Source organism: Oncorhynchus clarkii, chromosome 10 (genome assembly GCF_045791955.1).
Source record: "Oncorhynchus clarkii lewisi isolate Uvic-CL-2024 chromosome 10, UVic_Ocla_1.0, whole genome shotgun sequence".
Classification (NCBI taxonomy): domain Eukaryota; kingdom Metazoa; phylum Chordata; class Actinopteri; order Salmoniformes; family Salmonidae; genus Oncorhynchus; species Oncorhynchus clarkii.
In genome coordinates, this window is record NC_092156.1 from 69,801,351 (window position 1) to 69,823,124 (window position 21,774).

General features: G+C 45.0%; 2 protein-coding genes and 1 pseudogene across 3 annotated transcripts in view; all 3 read right to left on the reverse strand.

Annotated features, from left to right (window-relative positions):
* Positions 1 to 71: 71 nt before the first annotated feature.
* The window catches only part of LOC139419081 (zinc finger protein 708-like), a 50,449-nt gene continuing 28,746 nt past the window's right edge, over positions 72 to 21,774 (reverse strand). The window contains exons 1-4 of one of the 2 annotated variants that reach the window (XM_071169000.1): positions 7,955 to 8,304; positions 7,455 to 7,612; positions 6,505 to 6,574; positions 72 to 1,377 (exon numbers count right to left, since the gene is read on the reverse strand). In XM_071169000.1, the coding sequence (XP_071025101.1) occupies positions 377 to 1,377; positions 6,505 to 6,574; positions 7,455 to 7,612; positions 7,955 to 8,180 (1,455 nt within the window). In that variant the 5' untranslated portion in view covers positions 8,181 to 8,304 and the 3' untranslated portion in view covers positions 72 to 376. Of the gene's footprint in view, positions 1,378 to 6,504; positions 6,575 to 7,454; positions 7,613 to 7,954; positions 8,305 to 21,774 lie in introns of those variants that run through there. The other variant, XM_071169001.1, reaches the window with a different exon arrangement.
* On the reverse strand, positions 10,741 to 15,399 carry LOC139419722 (zinc finger protein 2-like). The gene is made up of 4 exons (XM_071169710.1): positions 15,103 to 15,399; positions 13,927 to 14,096; positions 13,501 to 13,573; positions 10,741 to 13,368 (listed from the first exon to the last, which is right to left on the reverse strand). Exons 1-4 carry the CDS (start codon positions 15,323 to 15,325, stop codon positions 12,428 to 12,430), a joined length of 1,407 nt encoding a protein of 468 aa, XP_071025811.1. The 5' UTR covers positions 15,326 to 15,399; the 3' UTR covers positions 10,741 to 12,427.
* Positions 15,504 to 21,168, reverse strand: LOC139419075 (zinc finger protein 665-like; annotated as a pseudogene).

Consider the following 21,774-nt stretch of genomic DNA (forward strand, 5'->3'; position numbering starts at 1 on the left):
GCTCTGTATTTACAAATCAGTAATCGCTCACTCATTCCATAGTTGCACTGTTTATAAAATGGAAACATAAGTCTGGATATGTTTTTATTCAAATACGACAAGCTATTTAACAATGAAGCCTAAATCATGCTTTTCAAACAAAAGGAAAAATCAAATTTTGCCAAAGCCAAAAATATGAGGGAAAAAATTAGACATTAAAACCAAAAATTCTTACACTTAAAAATGTTCATTCAGTTACAACCATTTTATTTGGGTCATGTTCAGTGAAGAGCATAAATGGTAGCTGACATTCTCAGACAGAACACACGTTAGACATCATCACCACGATCATTGTTCAACTCAGGTTGTGGGACCTGAACTTACCAACCAAAGGCCTTCAGGTCGCTGTCCATACAAGATCAGAACACGGCTGCTCCACCTTTAGAGGGTGCTTTTCAAGCTGGTGTTTTTTAAGCTGGTACTGACTTTTAAAGTCCCTGTTGAAGGGCAGGTCTACCTTGTGTCTGAGCTGATGTTTGGTGAAAGGTGATTTGAGCCTAAATACCTTGCCACAGACGTCGCAGGTATAGTGTTTCCTTTGTATTTTTCTATGTATAAACATGTGAGAGCGCATGCTATTTTGAGTCGCCCAAGTTTTTCCACATATTTCACAAGTGTATTGTATCGGTTCATTCCTTATGGGTGCCTCAGGACTCTCAGCTGACTCAAACGGACTCTGTTGGTCCTCAATGTCCTTGGACTCAGGTTCTGGTTCGACAGTCTGCTCCACCATTAGAGGGTGTTTTTCCAGCTGGTGTTGTTTGAGATGGTACTGCCTTTCAAAGTCCTTGTTGCACTCGGAGCAGCTGTAGGGCCGGTCTCCCTTGCAAACAATGCACTCGTGCATGTCGCGATCCTGGCGCTCCTTGAACGTCTTGCCACAGTCCGCGCACCAGTAGTCTTCTCCAACGTGTATGCGCTCATGGTAGTCACGTATTTTAGAATATAAAAACATCTTTCCGCACACAAAGCAACTGTAGGTTTTCACACTGTGTTTGAGTAGCTTGTGCTTTGTCAAGCCATTCTGATGCTTGAATTTGTCACCACAAATATCACAACTAGAAGTCCCTTTGTGTGTTATCAAGTGACTTGTCATTCTGCCTTTCTTGGTCCCCGTCTTTCCACATATTTTACAGGTGTATCTTATGTTATATTTCTTCCTCTTTGTAGGTGCTGCAGCATCCACAATTGACACCAGCAACAGACTCTGTTCTTTCTTAAAGTCGTCGAGTCCAAGTTCTTTGGATCCCCTAGAGGCTTGACTTCTCTCTTCCTCATCACTTTTTCCTATGATATTCTGGTTGGCCTTGTGAGTCTCTGGCATCCACCCGCTGTAACCTGGAAAGGCAGTCACCAACAATACATTTTACAAGTTTGTTTCACAGTGACACAGGCACAGCTCATCACCCGTCTAACACCATCCCTCCATTAGAAGCTAAGAGCATACAGTGCCTTCAGGAAGTATTCATACCCCTTGACTTATTCCACAGGTGAACAAGAACCCGATGATCACTCGGACAGAGCTCCAAAGTTCCTTTGTGGAGATGGGAGAACCTTCCAGAAGGACAATCTCTGCAGCACTCCACCAATCAGGCCTTTATGGTACTGTGGACAGACGGAAGCCACTTCTCATTAAAAGGCACATGACAGCCCACTTGGAGTTTGCCAAAAGCCAGAAACAATTCTCTCTGGTCTGATGAAACCAAGATTGAACTCTTTGGCATCACGTCTGTAGGGAACCTGGCACCATCCCTACGGCAAAGCATGGTAGTGGCAGCATCATGCTGTGGGTATGTTTTTCAGCGACAGGGACTGGGAGACTAGTCAGGATTGAGGGAAAGTTGAACGGAGCAAAGTACAGAGAGATTCAGGATGAAAACCTGCTCGAGACCTCAGCGAAAGTTCACCTTCCGGTAGGACAATGACCTAAAGCACACAACCAAGACAACATGGAGTGGCTTTGGGACAAGTCTCTGAATGTCCTTGAGTGGCCCATCCAGAACCCAATCGAAAATCTCCTGAAAATAGCTGTGCAGCAATTCTCCACATCCAACCTGAAAGAGCTCGAGGATCTGCAGAGGAGAATGGGAGAAACTCCAAATACAGGCTTGCCAAGCTTGTAGCGTCATACCCAATAAGACTCGAGTCTGTAATCATTGCCAAAGGTGCGTCAACAAAGTACTGAGTATAGGGTCTGAATACTTATGTAAATGTGATCTGTTTTTTGTTTAATACATTTGCTACACAAAAATAAAACCTGTTTTTGCATTCCCATTATGGGGTGCTGTGTGTAGATTGACGAGGGGGGAAAAAACAACTTCATCCATTTTAGAATAAGGCTGTAAGGTAACAAAATGTGGAAAAATTCAAGGGGTCTGAATACTTCTGAATGCACTGTCATTGGTTGTGGGTTGTGGAACTTCGTCAGTATGGTCACTGCCCTTTAAATACTGTACGCCACACTCATTGCTTCAAGCTCACCACACCCACCGAAACGGGAACAAACATACCCCAAAAGTCTGTTCAATAATAATTTTTTTTTGGGGGGGGGGGGACACGGACGACACTTAACGCACCTCCGTCTATATAAAGTTACCACAATGGAAAGTGCACGTGTCAGAGCAGAAACAATTCCATTACGTCCAAGGTACTGTATGTAGAGCTGAAAGAATTCTATCTGGGTAAGGTTAGAAAACAATTTCCAGTGTTGGAAACAGTTAAGAGCACATTGGTCTCCATCATTGGGCAATGGACAAAATACGTAACTATCCAGACTCTGCCAAGAACTGGTTGTCCAACCAAACTGAGCAACCGGGCAAGAAGAACCTTGGTCAGGGAGGTGACCAATAACCATCAACATAAATACAGAGTTCCTTGGCTGAGATGGGAGAACCTGCTAGAACAGTCTATATAGCACTTCACCAATCTGGGCTTTATTTAAGAGTGGCCAGACGGAAGCCGCTTCTGAGAAAAAGGCCAATGACATCACAGCTGGAGTTTACAAAAAGGCATGTGAAAGAGAGCATAAGGAAAAAGACCAACATTTTACTCTTTGGGCTGAATGCAAAGCGCTAGGTCTGGAGAAAACCAGGCACAGCTCATCACCCGTCTAACACCATCCCTACCATAAAGTATGGTAGTGGCAGCATCATACTATGGGGACACTTTTCAGCGGCAGGGACTGAGAGACTAGTAAGGACAGAGTCAAATACAGACAAATCCTTGATAGGAACCTGCTTCAGAGTACAAATGACCTTAGACTGGTGCGAATATTTACGATCCAACAGAACAAACCCAAATATACAGCCAATGTAAAAGTCATTGAGTGGCCCAGCTAAAGGCCAGACCAGAATCCCATTGAAAATCTGTGGAAAGACTTGAAGATTTCTGTTCACCGCCGCTCCCCATCTAATTTAACAGAGATTGAACAAATCTACAATGAAAAAAAGAGAAAATACCCAAATCCAGATGGGAACGTCTATCAGCTCTGCACAAGACAACACAAAGCGGTAATTTCCGCCAAAGGTGCTTCTTGAAAGTACTGACTCAGGGTCAGCCGGCCAGGTAGGTAGGGTCAGCCGGCCAGGTAGGTAGGGTCAGCCGGCCAGGTAGGTAGGGTCAGCCGGCCAGGTAGGTAGGGTCTGGCCGGCCAGGTAGGTAGGTAGGGTCTGGCCGGCCATGTAGGTAGGGTCAGCCGGCCAGGTAGGTAGGGTCAGCCGGCCAGGTAGGTAGGTAGGGTCAGCCGGCCAGGTAGGTAGGTAGGGTCAGCCGGCCAGGTAGGTAGGGTCAGCCGGCCAGGTAGGTAGGGTCAGCCGGCCAGGTAGGTAGGGTCAGCCGGCCAGGTAGGTAGGTAGGGTCAGCCGGCCAGGTAGGTAGGTAGGGTCAGCCGGCCAGGTAGGTAGGTAGGGTCAGCCGGCCAGGTAGGTAGGTAGGGTCAGCCGGCCAGGTAGGTAGGTAGGGTCAGCCGGCCAGGTAGGTAGGTAGGGTCAGCCGGCCAGGTAGGTAGGTAGGGTCAGCCGGCCAGGTAGGTAGGGTCAGCCGGCCAGGTAGGTAGGGTCAGCCGGCCGGCCAGGTAGGTAGGGTCAGCCGGCCAGGTAGGTAGGTAGGGTCAGCCGGCCAGGTAGGTAGGTAGGGTCAGCCGGCCAGGTAGGTAGGTAGGGTCAGCCGGCCAGGTAGGTAGGTAGGGTCAGCCGGCCAGGTAGGTAGGTAGGGTCAGCCGGCCAGGTAGGTAGGTAGGGTCAGCCGGCCAGGTAGGTAGGTAGGGTCAGCCGGCCAGGTAGGTAGGTAGGGTCAGCCGGCCAGGTAGGTAGGTAGGGTCAGCCGGCCAGGTAGGTAGGTAGGGTCAGCCGGCCAGGTAGGTAGGTAGGTAGGGTCAGCCGGCCGGCCAGGTAGGTAGGGTCAGCCGGCCGGCCAGGTAGGTAGGGTCAGCCGGCCGGCCAGGTAGGTAGGGTCAGCCGGCCAGGTAGGTAGGTAGGGTCAGCCGGCCGGCCAGGTAGGTAGGGTCAGCCGGCCGGCCAGGTAGGTAGGGTCAGCCGGCCGGCCAGGTAGGTAGGGTCAGCCGGCCGGCCAGGTAGGTAGGGTCAGCCGGCCAGGTAGGTAGGTAGGGTCAGCCGGCCAGGTAGGTAGGTAGGGTCAGCCGGCCAGGTAGGTAGGTAGGGTCAGCCGGCCAGGTAGGTAGGTAGGGTCAGCCGGCCAGGTAGGTAGGTAGGGTCAGCCGGCCAGGTAGGTAGGTAGGTAGGGTCAGCCGGCCAGGTAGGTAGGTAGGTAGGGTCAGCCGGCCAGGTAGGTAGGTAGGTAGGGTCAGCCGGCCAGGTAGGTAGGTAGGTAGGGTCAGCCGGCCGGCCAGGTAGGTAGGGTCAGCCGGCCGGCCAGGTAGGTAGGGTCAGCCGGCCGGCCAGGTAGGTAGGGTCAGCCGGCCGGCCAGGTAGATAGGGTCAGCCGGCCGGCCAGGTAGGTAGGGTCAGCCGGCCGGCCAGGTAGGTAGGGTCAGCCGGCCGGCCAGGTAGGTAGGGTCAGCCGGCCGGCCAGGTAGGTAGGGTCAGCCGGCCGGCCAGGTAGGTAGGGTCAGCCGGCCGGCCAGGTAGGTAGGGTCAGCCGGCCAGGTAGGTAGGTAGGGTCAGCCGGCCAGGTAGGTAGGGTCAGCCGGCCGGCCAGGTAGGTAGGGTCAGCCGGCCAGGTAGGTAGGTAGGGTCAGCCGGCCAGGTAGGTAGGGTCTGCCTGCCGGCCAGGTAGGTAGGGTCAGCCGGCCGGCCAGGTAGGTAGGGTCAGCCGGCCGGCCAGGTAGGTAGGGTCAGCCGGCCGGCCAGGTAGGTAGGGTCAGCCGGCCGGCCAGGTAGGTAGGGTCAGCCGGCCGGCCAGGTAGGTAGGGTCAGCCGGCCGGCCAGGTAGGTAGGGTCTTGTCGGCCAGGTAGGTAGGGTCAGCCGGCCAGGTAGGTAGGGTCAGCCGGCCAGGTAGGTAGGGTCAGCCGGCCAGGTAGGTAGGGTCAGCCGGCCAGGTAGGTAGGGTCAGCCGGCCGGCCAGGTAGGTAGGGTCAGCCGGCCGGCCAGGTAGGTAGGGTCAGCCGGCCGGCCAGGTAGGTAGGGTCTTGTCGGCCAGGTAGGTAGGGTCTTGTCGGCCAGGTAGGTAGGGTCAGCCGGCCGGCCAGATGGGTCCGGTCGACCATGTCAGCCGGCAATCCGGGGAAGCAGGGCCGGCCAGGTAGGTAGGGCCGGCAGGTCAGGTACATTATATATACACAAAAAAGTATGTGGACACCCCTTCAAATTAGCAGATTCTGCAATTTCAGCCACACCTGTTGCCGACAGGTATAAATACGTTTTTTTAAAACATAATTTTAAAATAAAACTAGCACACAGCCATGCAATCTCCATATTTGCAGTAAAATGGCCTTACTGATGAGCTCAGTGACTTTCAACATGGCACAGTCATAGGATGCCACCTTACCATCAAGTCAGTTCGTAAAAAAAAATTTTTCCTGCTACAACTGCCCCAGTCAACGGTAAGTCCTGCTATTGTGAAGTGGAAACGTCCTCGGAGCAACAATGCCACAAAGTGGTAGACCACACAAGTTCACAGAATGGGACCGCTGAAGTGCGTAGCGCACAACAATCGCCTGTCCTTGGTTGCAACACTCACGAGTTCCAAACTGCCTCTGGAAGCAACGTCAGCACAGAAACTGTTTGTCGGGAGATTCGTGAAATTGGTTTCCGTGGTCGAGCAGCCACACACAAGCCTAAGATCACCATGCGCAATGCCAAGCGGCGGCTGGAGTTGCTCAAAATTGGTAACATTTCTTAAAACATGTTTTAACTTTGTCATTATTGGGTGAGAATTTTTGTATTTAATCCATTTTGAATTCAGGGTGTAACAAAACGTGGAATAAGTCAAGGGGTTTGAATAGTTTCTGAAGGCACTGTAACTCATTCTGCAGAGCTTGAACATGTAATACAATAGCTTCAACTGACCTTGAGACTCCGTGACATCATCCGTTTCCTCCTGTTTAATGAGCAGCGGTGCTGAACATGTCTCCACTCCCTTCCAAAAGACAACCAATGGGGTTATTAACTCTCATCAGCCTTTAAGAGAGTAGATCATACAGCAACAGTTAGACAAGCATCTTGTTGTAGGGGTTTCCATTACAAAACATAATGCAGCAGGAGAATGACACCAAAATCATGGAATATATTTAAAACAAACACATATATTTGGAAGGGCATATTTTATGCTTAAATGAGAATCTTTGAAAACAGCCCTTAAAAAGGTTTATCTGTAGCCTAGATGGTATTTTGAGTTTTTATATATATTTTTTAGCCGTTTTCCATGATATCCAATTGGTAGTTAGTCTTGTCCCTTCGCTGCAAGTCCTGTATGGGCTCAGGAGAGTCTAAGGTCGAGAGCCATGCATCCTGTGAAACACGACCCCGCCAGGCCACACTGCTTCTTGACACACTGCTCGCTTAACCCGGAAGCCAGACGTGTCGGAGGAAACACCGCCCAACTTGCGACCATGTCAGCGTGCCTGCACCCGGCCCGCCACAGGAGTCGCTAGAGCACAATGGGACAAGGACATCCCGGTAACCAAACCCTCCCCTAACCCAGACGACGCTGGGCCAATTGTGCACCGCCTCATGGGTATCCCAGTTGCAGCCGGCTGCGACACAGACCGGGATCGATCCCGGATCAGTAGTGACGCCTCTAGCCCTGCTATGCAGTGCCTTACACCGCCGCGCCACTCGGAAAGCCCTATTGAATACATCTAAGGGTCATTCAAAGCCTTAATATACTATTTACAGTTAAAGTCCTGCTACACATTTTTGCTGGGCGTGAGCTTGCATGGTTTTCAATTAAATATGTCTGGGCCTCGTCTCTGTGAGACATATCTACCCTTACAAAAATAAGCACAAGCTCCACTCACCTTGTCTGTCATCTGACCAAAAATCTGCAATGGCTGTTCTTCCTCTGGTACCAGTGACGGTGGACCTTCGTGTTCAACAGTAAGGTGACCTTCTAGCCAAAGACCATTGGCCTCTTGTTCATTGAGGATTTGCCCCACGACTGGGAAGTTTCTGAAACCTGATGAGGGGGGTAACATACAAATGGAGTTTTTCTGAAAATGTTGGTCATACAGGGATAATAAGGCTCAGATTTCACAAAAACATGTAGTAGAAATATGCCATCACTCGTCAATTGCATATATTTAGAATAGTATTTGCAAAGCACCTCTTCACTACTGAGGGAGTAGGGTGCTCCCTACAGACTATAGCCATAAGGTCCAGCAGGGAGCACTATTATTCAGTCAGTAATAACAGCGCCCTCCGGGGCGACTGCTAGCTAGCCTGCTAGTGTATTATGTCTCCTAGCTTCCTACAGACAAATAGTCAATAGGCATAACTATCTGTGAATATTTCATCTCACCGTCTTCTTGAACGCTCTCCATACTGTTCGCAGGCTTTTCCTTCACCTTGCTATTCTCCATCGCCTGCAATTTTGTCCTCGAACTTCGGTTTTGTTCTTGCAACATTTCCACTCGAAGAGCAGCATACGTTTCTTCCATAAATTGACAAATGTCTTGCACGGCTGTTGCTGTCAAGGTTTCCATAATGAAGGCAACACGAGAACGAAAGGTAAGTTCGAAAGACATAGTTACACAAATACAAAAGTTGATGCGTGTGCTTCAACACCTGACAGTGGAAAGAAATTAGCTACTGACGGAATGGTTGAAGAAGTGTTGGCCGTTTCCAGAGACATCGATTCTTCTTCTTCATGTGGTTTTTCGGCAGATTTAGACGCTTTGTTGCGTATTGCTGCCTTTCACAGCTCGGAGTATGAATTGCAATAAATACCAGAGGAAGGGGCGAAGCGAGACGTTTTACTCAGCCCGAAATCGGTTTACGAAAGTGAGGAATTGTATGGAGGAAATAAGTGTCGAATTTGTTAAACGAAGCATGGCTTTGGTCCAGTCTGATCTCACCTCCAGCCTTCCTTCCATATTTGAGGACATGTATTTCCATTGTTAGAGCGGTCACTTGAATATCTTGTCAATGTAATAGACCATCTTTATCTGCCTCCTTAAAATGTTCCTGCTGTTATCAATATTTGTGTTGTAAAATAATAAAATGTAAATATCACTGATTGATTTTTATTCCTCTCCCAAAAAAATTAAAAGTTGACAAACCTAAAGGAAAGCTGTTACTGGAACAACTGATAAGTCAGAAGAAAGATCTATCAATTCCATCACTGATTTACACTGAACAAAAATATACACCAAACATGCAACAATTTCAAAGATTTTTACTGAGTTACAGTTCATAGGGAAAATCAGTCAATGTAAATAAACATATTAGGCCCTAATCTATGGATTTCACATAACAGGGCAGGGGCACAGCCATGGGTGGGCTTCGGAGGGCATAAAACTACACCCTTGGTAGCCAGGCCCAGCCAACAAGAATGAGTTGTTCACCTTAAATAGGCATTATTATTGCAGACAGAAATACTCCTCAGCACCCCCTCAGACCATCCCGGATGTGGAGGTCCTGGGGTGACGTGGTTTGCGGTTGAGGCAGGTTGAACGTACTGCCAAATTCTCTGAAGTTATGGTGGAGGCGACTTATGGTAGAGAACTGAACATTGAATGCCAGTTGCACATTCCCTCAACTTTAGACAACATATGTGGCACTGTGTTGTGTGACCTTTTATTGTCCCCAGCACAAGAGTCACCTGTGTAATGATCACACTGTTTAATATATACTGATGAGTCAACAGGGTCAACAGAAGGTAGGCTCTGAGGGTCAGGTCTTGACACGTTCCTGAATAACATAGCAACACCTGAGGGAATGGAATCTAAAACAATTGCAACATCTTTAGGTGTTACAGGGACCTTGTAAAGTGATAAGAATTCTTTATAACTGAGTAAAAGACCCTCTGCATTTACCAGTTGGCTCACCAATAGGATATTATTTCGGAACCACTATTCTAAAAACAGAGGTATTTTTATACAATATATCCCGATTATTCCATATATAATATCTGTGTGGAGAAAAATTGTGTTTATAAATTAAGGGCCATGACAAGAACCTGCCGATGAAAAGCAGAAAGTTTAACTGGAACTTTGTCAATTTATAATTGCAAAACAACATGAAGTTAAGGCCACCAAAAGTAGAGAAGACATGATGAGGAATAAAATTCCAGATAGAAGTGGGTGGAAGTTAATCTTTCACCATGGAGTGGAGTTTAGTCCGCTAACGACAAGCCAGAATTGGAGCCGGGACCCCCGTCCGTCAGACACTCGACTGCTATCCTCTCCGCTCCGAGAGATATGACGACAAAAGTCACCTGGAGCGAAGTCCACTAGCGAGCTAGCCGACAGGTGGGGAAGTAATTGTATCCGAGCTTCCTGCACAGGCAAATAACCTATACGCATAATACCTAATTTAGCAGTTCGCTGGCTTCTCCTTCCCGATGATATTTTCCATTACCTGTGACTGTCGAGCTTTGGTTTTGTTCATGCAACATTTCTACAGCACAAGTTTCTCCCATAAATTGACAAATGTCTTGCAAGGCTTTTTCTATCAACGTTTCTAAAATAGTGCCAACACGAACGAAAAGCGAGTTCGACAGACATAGCTAATTAACCTGGTAAATGTTAGCTAGTGTGCTAGAATGAAATGACAGTGGAGCCAAATCTGTTCTAAATTAAAACGAAACCCTTCGGTCTGTGGTGGAACCTTTGAATTGCTGGTGGCCGTTTGGTTCCGGACAGCTGACGAGGTTGCCCCGGTAATATACCGTAAACACTTATCTGCCTCCTTAATTTCACCAACTTTGAATACTTGTGTTATACATGCAAAATAATAAAATTAAACGACAGGTTGAAAAAAATCTTTATTCCTCTCAGAAAGCAACATATTGGGTTGACAAACCTTTAAAAAAAATACTGTTACTGAAACCCCTGATGAGTCAAGAAAAATCTAATTTCCTTCCTTTTGATCAACTGTTCTTCCACAATCCTTGCTGTCCAGATTTTAAAAAAAATAAAAAAAAGTTTATATACATGAAAAGGGAAAATTCAATGTTGCTAAAGCAAATCAATATTCAAAACAACACACAATTTCAGGTAACACAATACACCCTAAAATCAATTAAGACCAGTGTTATACAGGTGGTTGGTGGCACCTTAATTGTGGAGGATGGGCTTGTGGTAATGGCTGGAGTGGAATAGTAGCAAATTACATTCTATTATGAGCCATCCTCCCCTCAGACTCCTCTGGATGGTTTGTCGGGACTTATGGTTTGTTTGCAAAGCTGATGGTTGTGGCTAGATGGATAAGCTAAACCTAACTATCCCTTTTCTTAACCTCATTCTCCTAACCTGCTACATTAGTCTTTCTAACCTGCTAATTAATTAGATCCTCCATTACAGCAACACTGGCAGCTTCAGAGCAAAGTGAAATCACATAAGGCACAGAGTTATTGAATTGGTGCAATTTCACACAAAATAATGGCGGGTGCCTGATTACAGGCTATGTGCATTTATGGCAGATTGAGACATGACATGTAAAATATATAATACTTCCCAAATGAAAATGTGTAACTGTTACGGAGGTTTATATCTTGTAAAACAGGGGGATTTGTTTTGAATTTCATGCTCGTTTTATTATTTAAGTGGAACATGAATTGCATCATTCAAGTCACAAGTGTGTTCTAAATTGATGGGTTTTATCGATCCCTTTGCCTGGCTACCCAAACGCCACGCCAACAAAAAAGTGTATTCTCTAATGAGTTTGGATTTGAGGCCTTGCAGATTATTTCTAGAACGCAAACAACTGTTCTGATTGGTCCAAGAAACCAATTGGTGAGAATCTCCCCTTTCCACCATGGAGTCATATTAGTTTGTAGCCAAAATAGTGTGGACGGGGTGGGGTCAGAGTAAATGTAGACCACCATCGTGTTCGGTAGAGTCTCATCTTTCCCCAGGCCAAACCTTTTGTACGCTACAGCCGTTTTCCTGACAAACCAATTTTCGGGATGTCTCATGGTCTGACCTACACTGCTGTAGCTCAGCCACCTTCCACTGCAGATGTGGAAGGTCACTGGATGCAGTGTATTGAGACAGTATATGGGGGAGAAAAAAAATAACTGGACTGACCAATGTAGAGATTTTCAAATACATGCAACTTAAAAGTTTAATATCAATAAATTTATATTCAAAATCTTTTTGGACATCAGAACATCTTGAGGGAATCCTATTGGAGTCAAAAAAGGATATTCATATGATAGGTAAGCTATTCAAAACTTTGCAGAGAGCCTATCCAACTGACAAACTCTTAGAAAAAAATATTAACTATTGGAACCAAGAACTGAGTGCCACAGTATGTCATAATACCCAGCGGGCCAACAGAAATGAATCCAATAGTTTTTTCCACCATTCCTTTTTCCCATTGGGGATTTTAGAAACACTTAAAATAAGGGCTGTGTTTTGTGTAGGCTTACCCTGTGACGTTTTGATAGGTGTAAATCTCTCTAGGACAAGGTGGTGTATCAGTATATCCCCCCCCCCCTAAATGAAATGCTAATTAGTTGCTAATGTGGATCATAAACTACAAATACCATGATGATCTGGAATGCCGAATCAAGGCAAGGGTAAGAATCTCTAGAATAACTATCTAATGTTAGCTAAATGTAGTAATGAATAATATTTAAAATTGACAATCCATACCTTCTGGGAATGCTATAAAATCCAAAGGTTACAGGCAGAGTTAGAAAGTGTGCTGTCAGAAGTATTACAATGTAAATAAATGTTGAACAATGGAGACAGAAAAAACGGTGGAGTTTGAGGCAGGGGCTGAGGGGGGTGTGAGCAGTTAGGTCTGGGCATGGTCATTATTTTTTTTAAACCATACAAAACAATGTATCATGACTGGGATGTGGCTGGTCCACCATTAGAGGGTGTTTTTCGAGCTGGTGTCTTTTGAGAAGGTACTGTCTTTCAAAGTCCTCATTGCACTCGGAGCATCTGAAGGGCCGGTCTCCCTTGTAAACAGTGCACTTGTGCGTATCGCGACCCTGGCGTTCTTTGAACGTCTTGCCACATCCTGAGCACCAGTAGTCTTCTCCAATGTGTTTACGTTCATGGGTGTCCCGCGATTTAGGATATACAAACATCATTCCACACACACAGCAACTGCAGGGTTTTTCGCTTTTCTCCTCATCAGTCTTCTCCACCATTAGAGAGTGTTTTTCCAGCTGGTGCCTTTTGAGATGGTACTGCCTTTGAAAAGCTTCACTGCACTCGGAACAGCTGAAGGGACGTTCTCCTTTGTAATCAATGCACTCGTGCGCGTCACGATCCCCGCGCTCCCTGAACATCTCACCACAGTTGGAGCACCAATAGTTTTTTCCAGCGTGACCACGCTCATGCCTGTCGCGAGATGTGGCCTGCCGGAAGGTTTTTTCGCACACAGAGCAACTGTAGGTTTTCACTGTGTGTTTGGATCGCTGGTGTCTGTTCAAGTAATTCTGAAACTTGAATTTCTCACCACAGATATCGCAGCTAAAGGGCAGCCCTGTGTGTGTTATCATGTGACTTGTCATTCTGTGTTTTTTTCTCTCGGTCTTTCCACATATTTCACAGCTGTACCTTTTATTACATTTCTTCTTCGTGGGTGCCGGAGCATCCTCAGCTGACACCAGCAATGGAATCTGTTCTCTCTTGAAGTCATCGAGTCCAAGTTCTCTGGATCCCCCAGAGGCTTGACTTCTCTCTTCCTCATCATTTTCTCCTGTGATATTCTGGTTGGCCTTGTGAGTGTCTGGAATCTCCTTGCCATAACCTGAAAAGGAAGTCACCAACAATACATTTCACAGGGATATTTCTCAGTGACAAATACAGAAGCTAAGAATAACTCATGCTGCAGAGTTGTGACTTTTGTATTAAACATATTAAAATAATAGCGTCAATTGACCTTGAGACTCCATGTCGTCATCATCCATTTCCTCCTGTTTTATGACAGGTGGTGCAGGCCATGTCTCCACCCCCTTCCAAAAGACAACCAATGCTGTTATTAAACTGATCCTACAGCAACAATTACACCAACACTAGCATTTTTTTAAATTACAAAAACAGGGGGAATGACACAAATTATGGAATATATTTTACACAAATGTTTTCAGAAGGGCATTTATGTTTAAGGAGCCCTAAACGTATTATCATCTGTAGCCTAGACAGTATAGAGCTTGCCTAGGTGTCATTCAAAGCCTTACTTGCAGTTACAGGCCTGCTACACAGGACTTGAAACTTTGCATGGTTTTCAATGACCTCTGGCTGGGAGTAGCCAGTGCAGTTCTGAGACATTTCTAAAATCGACAGCCAAACCACAAGCTAAACTCACCATGTCTGTCATCTGACCAAAAGCCTGTGATGGCTGTTTATCCTCTGGTACCAGTGACAGTGGACCTTCGTCTTCAACAGTAAGGTGACCTTCTAGCCAAAGACCATTGGCCTCTTGTTCATTGAGGATTTGCTCCACGACTGGGAAGTCTCTCAAACCTGTTGGGGAAGCTAACATACAAATACAGATTTTCAAAAAAAATTGTTCAACACAAAACTGAGATATCGAGGCTCAGATTTCCCAAACATAGTGGACACATGCAATCATTACTCATGGCAGGATGGCGTAACTATGTTTTTCTGAGAACTAGGTTGCATTTGCTATAGCTACGTTTTACTAAAGAGGTGATAACATAGTAATCCGCCTACTAACGCTACCGGCAACAGACTGTTCCCAAGGTTACTCCATGGACATTAGTCAGAAATAAGTTGTTGTAAAAAAATAAGCAATTCTTTACAAGCCAGAATTGTGAATACAATGCCATTTTAACATACTTTACCGGTTGTCCGATAGTCCTTTTAGCGGTGGAAAGTGTTAACCCGACTTTCTGCTGCACCAGTAGGTTCTGTTGCTTGTATTTTCTCCTGACGCAATTCACGCGATGCACAATATGTAAACAATAGCCGAACATGGTCAACCAAAGCGCATTCCTTCTTAATCAACTGGGTGCGTTTGTGAAATCTAGCAGGTGATTGCGTGGGACAATGTTTGGTCGGTGCTTCGGTTAAACTCGGCCATTGTTGACATATTATGCAAGTGGCGTGCGAATTGCGTTTGCATTGAAAATACGAACCAGAAAGACAAAAACAGACCAGCGTAGTGTCTCAGATTACCTCCAACATAAGGACAAAAATCCGCAGACAACTTGTAAAATAAAGTTTATTCAACAATCTGACTTGTGATGGGACTGTTAACAAAAAGTGAGCATAACGATACATGTTAGAGACGAGAGAGGAGTCTCCCGGAATCGTTGAGGCTAGTTAACGTTACTGTCCAGACTTGGAGTTTGAGCGTCCCCCAGACATGCGACTATTAGATATCCTCTTTCGACCGGGAGATGTGTAACGTTAGTTACTGTAGGCTTCAAGTGAGTAAGTGACATGGCTAGCTAATTGTAGGCAAGCTTCCTACAGACACAGCCTATACGCATAACCAACGTAGCTAGCTTTGACTCACCTGGTTTTTGAATTATCTCCATGCAGTTCGCTGGCTTCTCCTTCTCGATGTTATTTGCAATCGCCTGTAACTTTATCGAACTTTGATTTGGTTCTTGCAACATTTCCACTCGAAGAGCAGCATACGTTTCTCCCATAAGTTGACAGATGTCTTGCACGGCTTTTTCTGTCAAAGCTTCCATAATGGAGGCAACACGAGAACCAAAAGCGAGTTCGAAAGACATGGCTACAAAACTCACTAACCACGCTAAGCTTGCAGTGTTAAGTTACTGTTGGAGTGTTTGAATTGCTGATAGACGTTTGGTTCCGGACAACTGACGAGGTTGCACCGGTGATATACCATAAACACTCGTTTATCTGCCTCCTCGATTTGCTAAATAAAACCAAACCATACAGGTTTTTACACATTTTTATTCCTCTCAATAAACAAGAACATATCGAGTTGACAAACCTTTAAAAATAAATGCTGTTACTGAAACCAGAGTCACAAATATTTTTCAATTCCATTTTTATTAACAACTCTAATACAACCCTTTCTGTCAAGACGTTTTTAGGCCATAGATTGTTGTAATGCTTGAGTCACTCATATCGCATTAACACACTGATTTGGCTAAATGTATAGAATAAGAAAAATGAGCTTTAAACCTGCAAAATTCTCCCCGCCATCAAGGGAAGTGTGAACAGAGAAATATACTTAGAAAATAGAAGTGGGGCACAGGATGTTCCACAATGTTGGAAGGGGGGGGGGGGGGGGGGTCTGGGTTTGGGAACCCCTGACATAGCTGATGGTTGTGGCTAGACGGAGTAGACCTACAGCTCCATCTATTTGTTGACAACTGTAGCATTTTAGTTAAGCCTAACTCTAACCCTTTTCTTAACCTACTACGTTAATTATTCTAACCGGCTGCGTTAGTTCTCCTAACCTGCTATGTAAACAAACCACAAGTCCAGACAAATCATCAGTATACCCACGAGTGTGTCCCGAAGTAGACAGTTTATTGATCCCCTCGCCTCTCTTTGGAAGTCACCCTCGGGAGTTGACAACAACATGTGACAACGGAGGGCCCTCCGAGTGAGTTGGTAGGGGTGAGGGGGTGGTTTGGGAATCACAGTCTGTTCACGTTAAATGCTGCATATTTTGGATCAATCGGAAACGTAATTTGAAACGTGAAGCACGCTGTAACAGTCCAAATCAAATCTAGGCCCAACATGAGCACTAAAGATGGCTGTAAAACATTATCCAGGTGCCTGAAGTTAGTTGTGCAGTAAAGGTCGGAGATGCGATATCCTGCCTGTGTGGGGTTGAATCCCAGTCCCATCACTGTTCTACACACTATTTCCAACGCTATCTGTCACCCCTTCATTCAAATCCATTTCTATACTTTTTGTACTGAACAAAACAACTTCATTCAGTTGAAGCCATTTCACTTGTGTCAACTTAACCTGAGTTTGTTACTGGAACTTTTCCACCTAACGTACTCATATCGGCCTTAGGGTCATTGTCATTTGAAGGCTGTGCTCCCTGTACTACTGTCGCAGTATCATGACCGGGACGTGTCTGGTCCACCATTAGAGGGTGTTTTTCCAGCCGGTGTCTTTTGAGATGGTACTGCCTTTCAAAGTCCTCATTGCACTCTGAACATCTGAAGGGTCGGTCTCGCTTGTAAACAGTGCACTTGTGCTCATCGCGATCCCCTCGCTCCTTGAACGTCTTGTCACATCCTGAGCACCAGAAGTCTTCTCCAATGTGTTTGCATTCATGGTTGTCACGCATTTTAGGAAATACAAACCTCATTCCACACATAGAGCAACTGTATGGTTCTATTTTCTCCTCAACACTCTTGTGTTTTCCTTGATGTTTGGCTAAACAGGTGTGGCTCTTAAAATTCTCACCACAGACATCACAAATAAAGGGCTTCTTTGTGTGTATTAACTTGTGTCTGTTAATGTTGCCTTTATTCATAATAATCATACCACATATGTCACAGGTGAAACGCGTGGGTGCCTCAGTCTCAGAACTCTCCGCTAACTCAAACAACTGACTCTGTTGGTCCTCAATGTCCTTGGACTCAGGTTCTGGGTTGACTGTCTGGTCCACTAATAGAGGGTGTTTTTCCAGCTGGTGTTGTTTGAGATGGTACTGCCTTTCAAAGTCCTCATTGCACTCGGAGCATCTGACGGGCTGGTCTCCTTTGTAAACAATGCACTCGTGCTCCTGACGCTCCTTGAACTTCTTGCCACAGTCTGAACAACAATAGTCTTCTCCAATATGTTTGCGCTCATGGTTGTTGCGCATTTTAGAATACACAAACATCATTCCGCACACAGTGCAACTGTAGGGTTTTTCTACTTTCTCCTCAACTTTCGCGTGTTTGCCCTGATGTCGGGTGAATTGGGCTTTGCGCTTAAAATTCTCACCACAGATATCGCAACTAAAGGGCTTCTTTGTGTGTGTTAACATGTGTCTGTTGATGTTGCCTTTATTCATAATAGTCATTCCACATATGTCACAGGTGAAATGTGTGGGTGCCTCAGAACTCTCAGATTCAAACTGACTCTGTTGGTCCTCAATGTCCTTGGACTCAGGTTCTGGTTCGACAGTCTGCTCCACCATTAGAGTGTGTTTTTCCAGCTGGTGTTTTTTGAGATGGTACTGCCTTTCAAAGTCCTTGTTGCACTCGGAGCAGCTGAAGGGCCGGTCTCCCTTGTACACAATACACTCATGTGTGTCGCGTTCCTGGCGCTCCTTGAATGTCTCGCCACAGTCTGAGCACCAATAGTTTTTTCCAGTGTGACCACGCTCATGTGTGTCGCGAGATGTGACCTGCATGAACGTTTTTCCGCACACAGAGCAACTGTAGATGATCCCTGTGTAGTGATTGAAGCGCTTGTGTCTGGTCAATAATTTCTGACACTGGAATTTCTCGCCACAGATATCGCAGTTAAAGGGCAACCCTGTGTGCTTTCGCATGTGACTTGTCATTCTGGCTTTCTTGTTCTCAGTCTTTCCACATATTTCACAGGTGTACCTTTTATCATATTTCTTCTTTATGGGTGGAGCAGCATCCTCAGCTGACACCAGCAACGGACTCGGTTCCGTCTTGAAGTCGTCAAGTCCAAGTTCTTTGGATCCCCCAGATGATTGACTTCTCTCTTGCTCGTCACTTTCTCCTGTGATATTCTGATTGGCCCAGTGTGTCACTGGAATCCACTTGTCGTACGCTGAAGAGGAAGTCAACAACAACACACAGTGACTATAATTGTTACAAGTTAGTGTAGTTGAGCTAGTCTGTGCTTTTGTATTGAACATAGATTAGAGTAAAAGATGAAACTGACCTTGAGACTCCATGTCGTCATCATCCATTTCCTCCTGTTTGATGACCGGTGGTGCAGGCCATGTCTCCACCCCCTTCCAAAAGACAGCCTTTAATTAAACTAGTAATCATAAATAAAACGATAACACTAACATCTTGGTCATTTTAATTTAAAAAAAAATATTTTAAAAAATCAATAGAAAACATTACAGGGGGAATAACACCAAAATAATGGAATATGTTGAACACATCATGGAATGCACTGAGTGTACAAGACATTAAGAACACCTTCCTAATATTGAGTTGTACCCCCTTTTGCCCTCAGAACAGCCTGATTTGTCAGGTAATGGACTCTAGATTGTGTGGAAAGCGTTCCACGGGGATGCTGGCCCATGTTGACTTCAATGCTTCCAATGTGTCAAGTTGGCTGGATGTCCTTTGGGTGGTAGACCATTATTGACACAGACGGGAAACTGAAAAACCCAGCAGTGTTGCAGTTCTTGACACATACCGGTGCGCCCAGCACCTACTACCATACCCCGTTCAAAAGCACTTAAATCTTTTGTCTTGCCCATTCACCCTCTGAATGACACACATACACAATCCATGTCTCAAGACTTAAAATACTTCTTTAATCTGCATTCTCTCCTATATCTGTATCTCGTGCCAAATCCGGTCCGTGGCACATTGGGTTGTCAAGTCATTTTGGCACGCTTCCATACAGCCCGCGATGCGCTGCACTACAAGTCACAGCAAGCACTGCACGCCAAACGGCAGTGCTTTGCCACACACACAGCCCTCATCCCAGACCCACAAACCAGCCAGTGCCTTGTCATATCATCACTAATGGCACTGACTGAATCATCTACCAGACCTTACATTTAAAACGTCTTGTAAGCTAAATGTTCATGCCAAGTTTGGGTTCCAATGGGTCATTGCTGCAGCCTACAGAAAATGTCATCCGAGTTGTCAAAATGTCAAAGGATTTGCACAGTTATAAATTACTAAAGGAAAATAGTTCATACAAGCAAGTATAAATGACTCAAAGTCAAGTAACTATGAATCCTACAGTATATAACATATCCCACCTTGCGCTGCAACACTGCCTGGCTGGGGGCTGTGCGCACAATGAAAGTAAGGCATACAAGTTGGTCTAATTTACTTTAAACTAAAGTCTGCTTAAGTGAGACATTGTTTCTTGGATATTTACATTTTTTTCCACAAGGTAGGTTATTTTTTTTTCAATGTTTGCATTTCAACTTCCTAGGGAAAAGACAGCTGCTACTAGTCAGACTCACTCACAGGCACAAACATGACTCAAGTAGCATTATCACGGTAACCTCCCACCCTTAAAGGGCAAGGTGAAAACATTTGTCTCAACTATGATATTTTGGTTAAAAGATTCAGGTCGTATGAAATGAAAACAATACACCACTTTACTTCTTACTTGTAATACATTTGTTTCAAACATTACAAAGCATGCTCATCCATTTTCTTGGTTTTTGTTGGTGTAATTTTAAAGAGAATATTTTGGCTGGTAAAAAAAATCTGAGTGGCTGGTAGATATTTAAATCTACCTTACAGTGGCTGGTGGACCAAAAAGTTCATTTTAGGCCCTGTTGACATCCCATCATGTTTAGGGAATGTATAAATATGCCCAGTTGCCCATTAGTTAAGCTACTATGGCTAGAAGAACTCTCAGGGACCTTGAAAGAGGGGTCTAAAGGAGGGGGGTTAAAGTATGTGTCTCTGTGTGATTCTGGAGCGGCATCCGAGACAGCATTTTCCACCACTATCAACAAATACATCAACTTATGTAATTTCTCATGGATAAATGTTGCACCCTTACAGTAGAGTTCCAGACACTTGTAGAATATATTCCAAGGCGCATTGGAGGTGTTCTGGTGGCCCAACACCCTATTAACACAATATTTTCATATGTCTTTTATTTTGGCAGTTGCCTGCCTCTACCTTTACAAAATCAGCAAACTCAACTCACCATGTCTGTTGTCTGACTAAGAGGCTGTGCTGGCTCTTCTCCTTCTGGCACCAGTGAGGGTGGACCTTCGTCTTCCACAGTAGGATCACCTTCTAGCCAAAGACCATTGGCCTCTTGTTCATTGAGGATTTGCTCGACAACTGGGAAGTTTCTCAAACCTGGCGGGGAAACGAACACAAATAAAGCTTGAGATTCTGAAAATGTTGGTTATACGAGACTGAAACTTAAAAAACATGTAGTGGAAATATGCAATCACCACCCATGATGGTAGATATTTATCGGATAAATATATTGTATTTGTAAAGCACCTTCACTAAAGCTAAATAAATTACATTAGGAGCACAGCAATAGGCCTACTGTAGCGCTGAAGGATCAGGCGACGTCATGAATAATAGCGCTCTCGGACTTTCATAAATAGGCGACTGCTAGCTAGCTAGGCGACATAGCTAGCTATTGTATATCTATCCCCACTTCCTATAGACAATTAGCATATAGGTATAACTATCGTAAGATATTTACTCTCACTGAGTTTATGAATGCGCTCCATGCAGTTCGCTGGATTCTCCACCCCTGTCCCATTCTCCATCTCCTGCAATTTTGTCCTCGAACTTTGATTTTGTTCATGCACCATTTCCACTCGAAGAGCAGCATAGGTTTCTCCCATAAGTTGACAGATGTCTTGCAAGGCTGTTGCTGTCAAAGTTTCCATAATGGAGGCAACACGACTACGAAAGGCGAGTTCGAAAGACATGGCTACAGGAGTTTACAGGAGTGAACTAGGAAATTAACTACTTGCGGAACAATTGAGTTGGTTTTAGTAGTTTCGTTCCGGACAGCTGACGAGGTTACCACCGCCACAAAGTCATAATTGGTTATATCGTAAAGAATTTTAAAAACGAAATTTGCTTTTTGGTCTTTATTTAAGGTTAGCAGTGTAGTTAATATTAGGATTAAAATACAATTTTAGAATAAATTGTAGAAATAGGCGGGATGTAGACTTTGCAGCTGTGGTAACTAGTGACGACCTTCATCGGCCTCCATTTTCCCGCAATATTTGTGTTGTATACAAAATAAGAAAAAAAACGGATTTACATCAGAATAATCTCAATTCCATAATTTATAATGAAAAATATAAACGTAGCATGTAGTGTTTCATGAGCTGAAAAAGATCCCAGAAATTGTCCAGCTTTTCCAAAGAGCTTATTCCTCTAAAACTGTGCACACATTTGTTTTACATTCCTGTTTGTGAGCATTTCCCCTTTGTCAAGATAATCCATCCACTTGACAGGTGTGGTATATAAAAAAAAGTAGATTAAACAGCGTGGTTATTACACAGGTGCATCTTGTGCTGAGGACAATA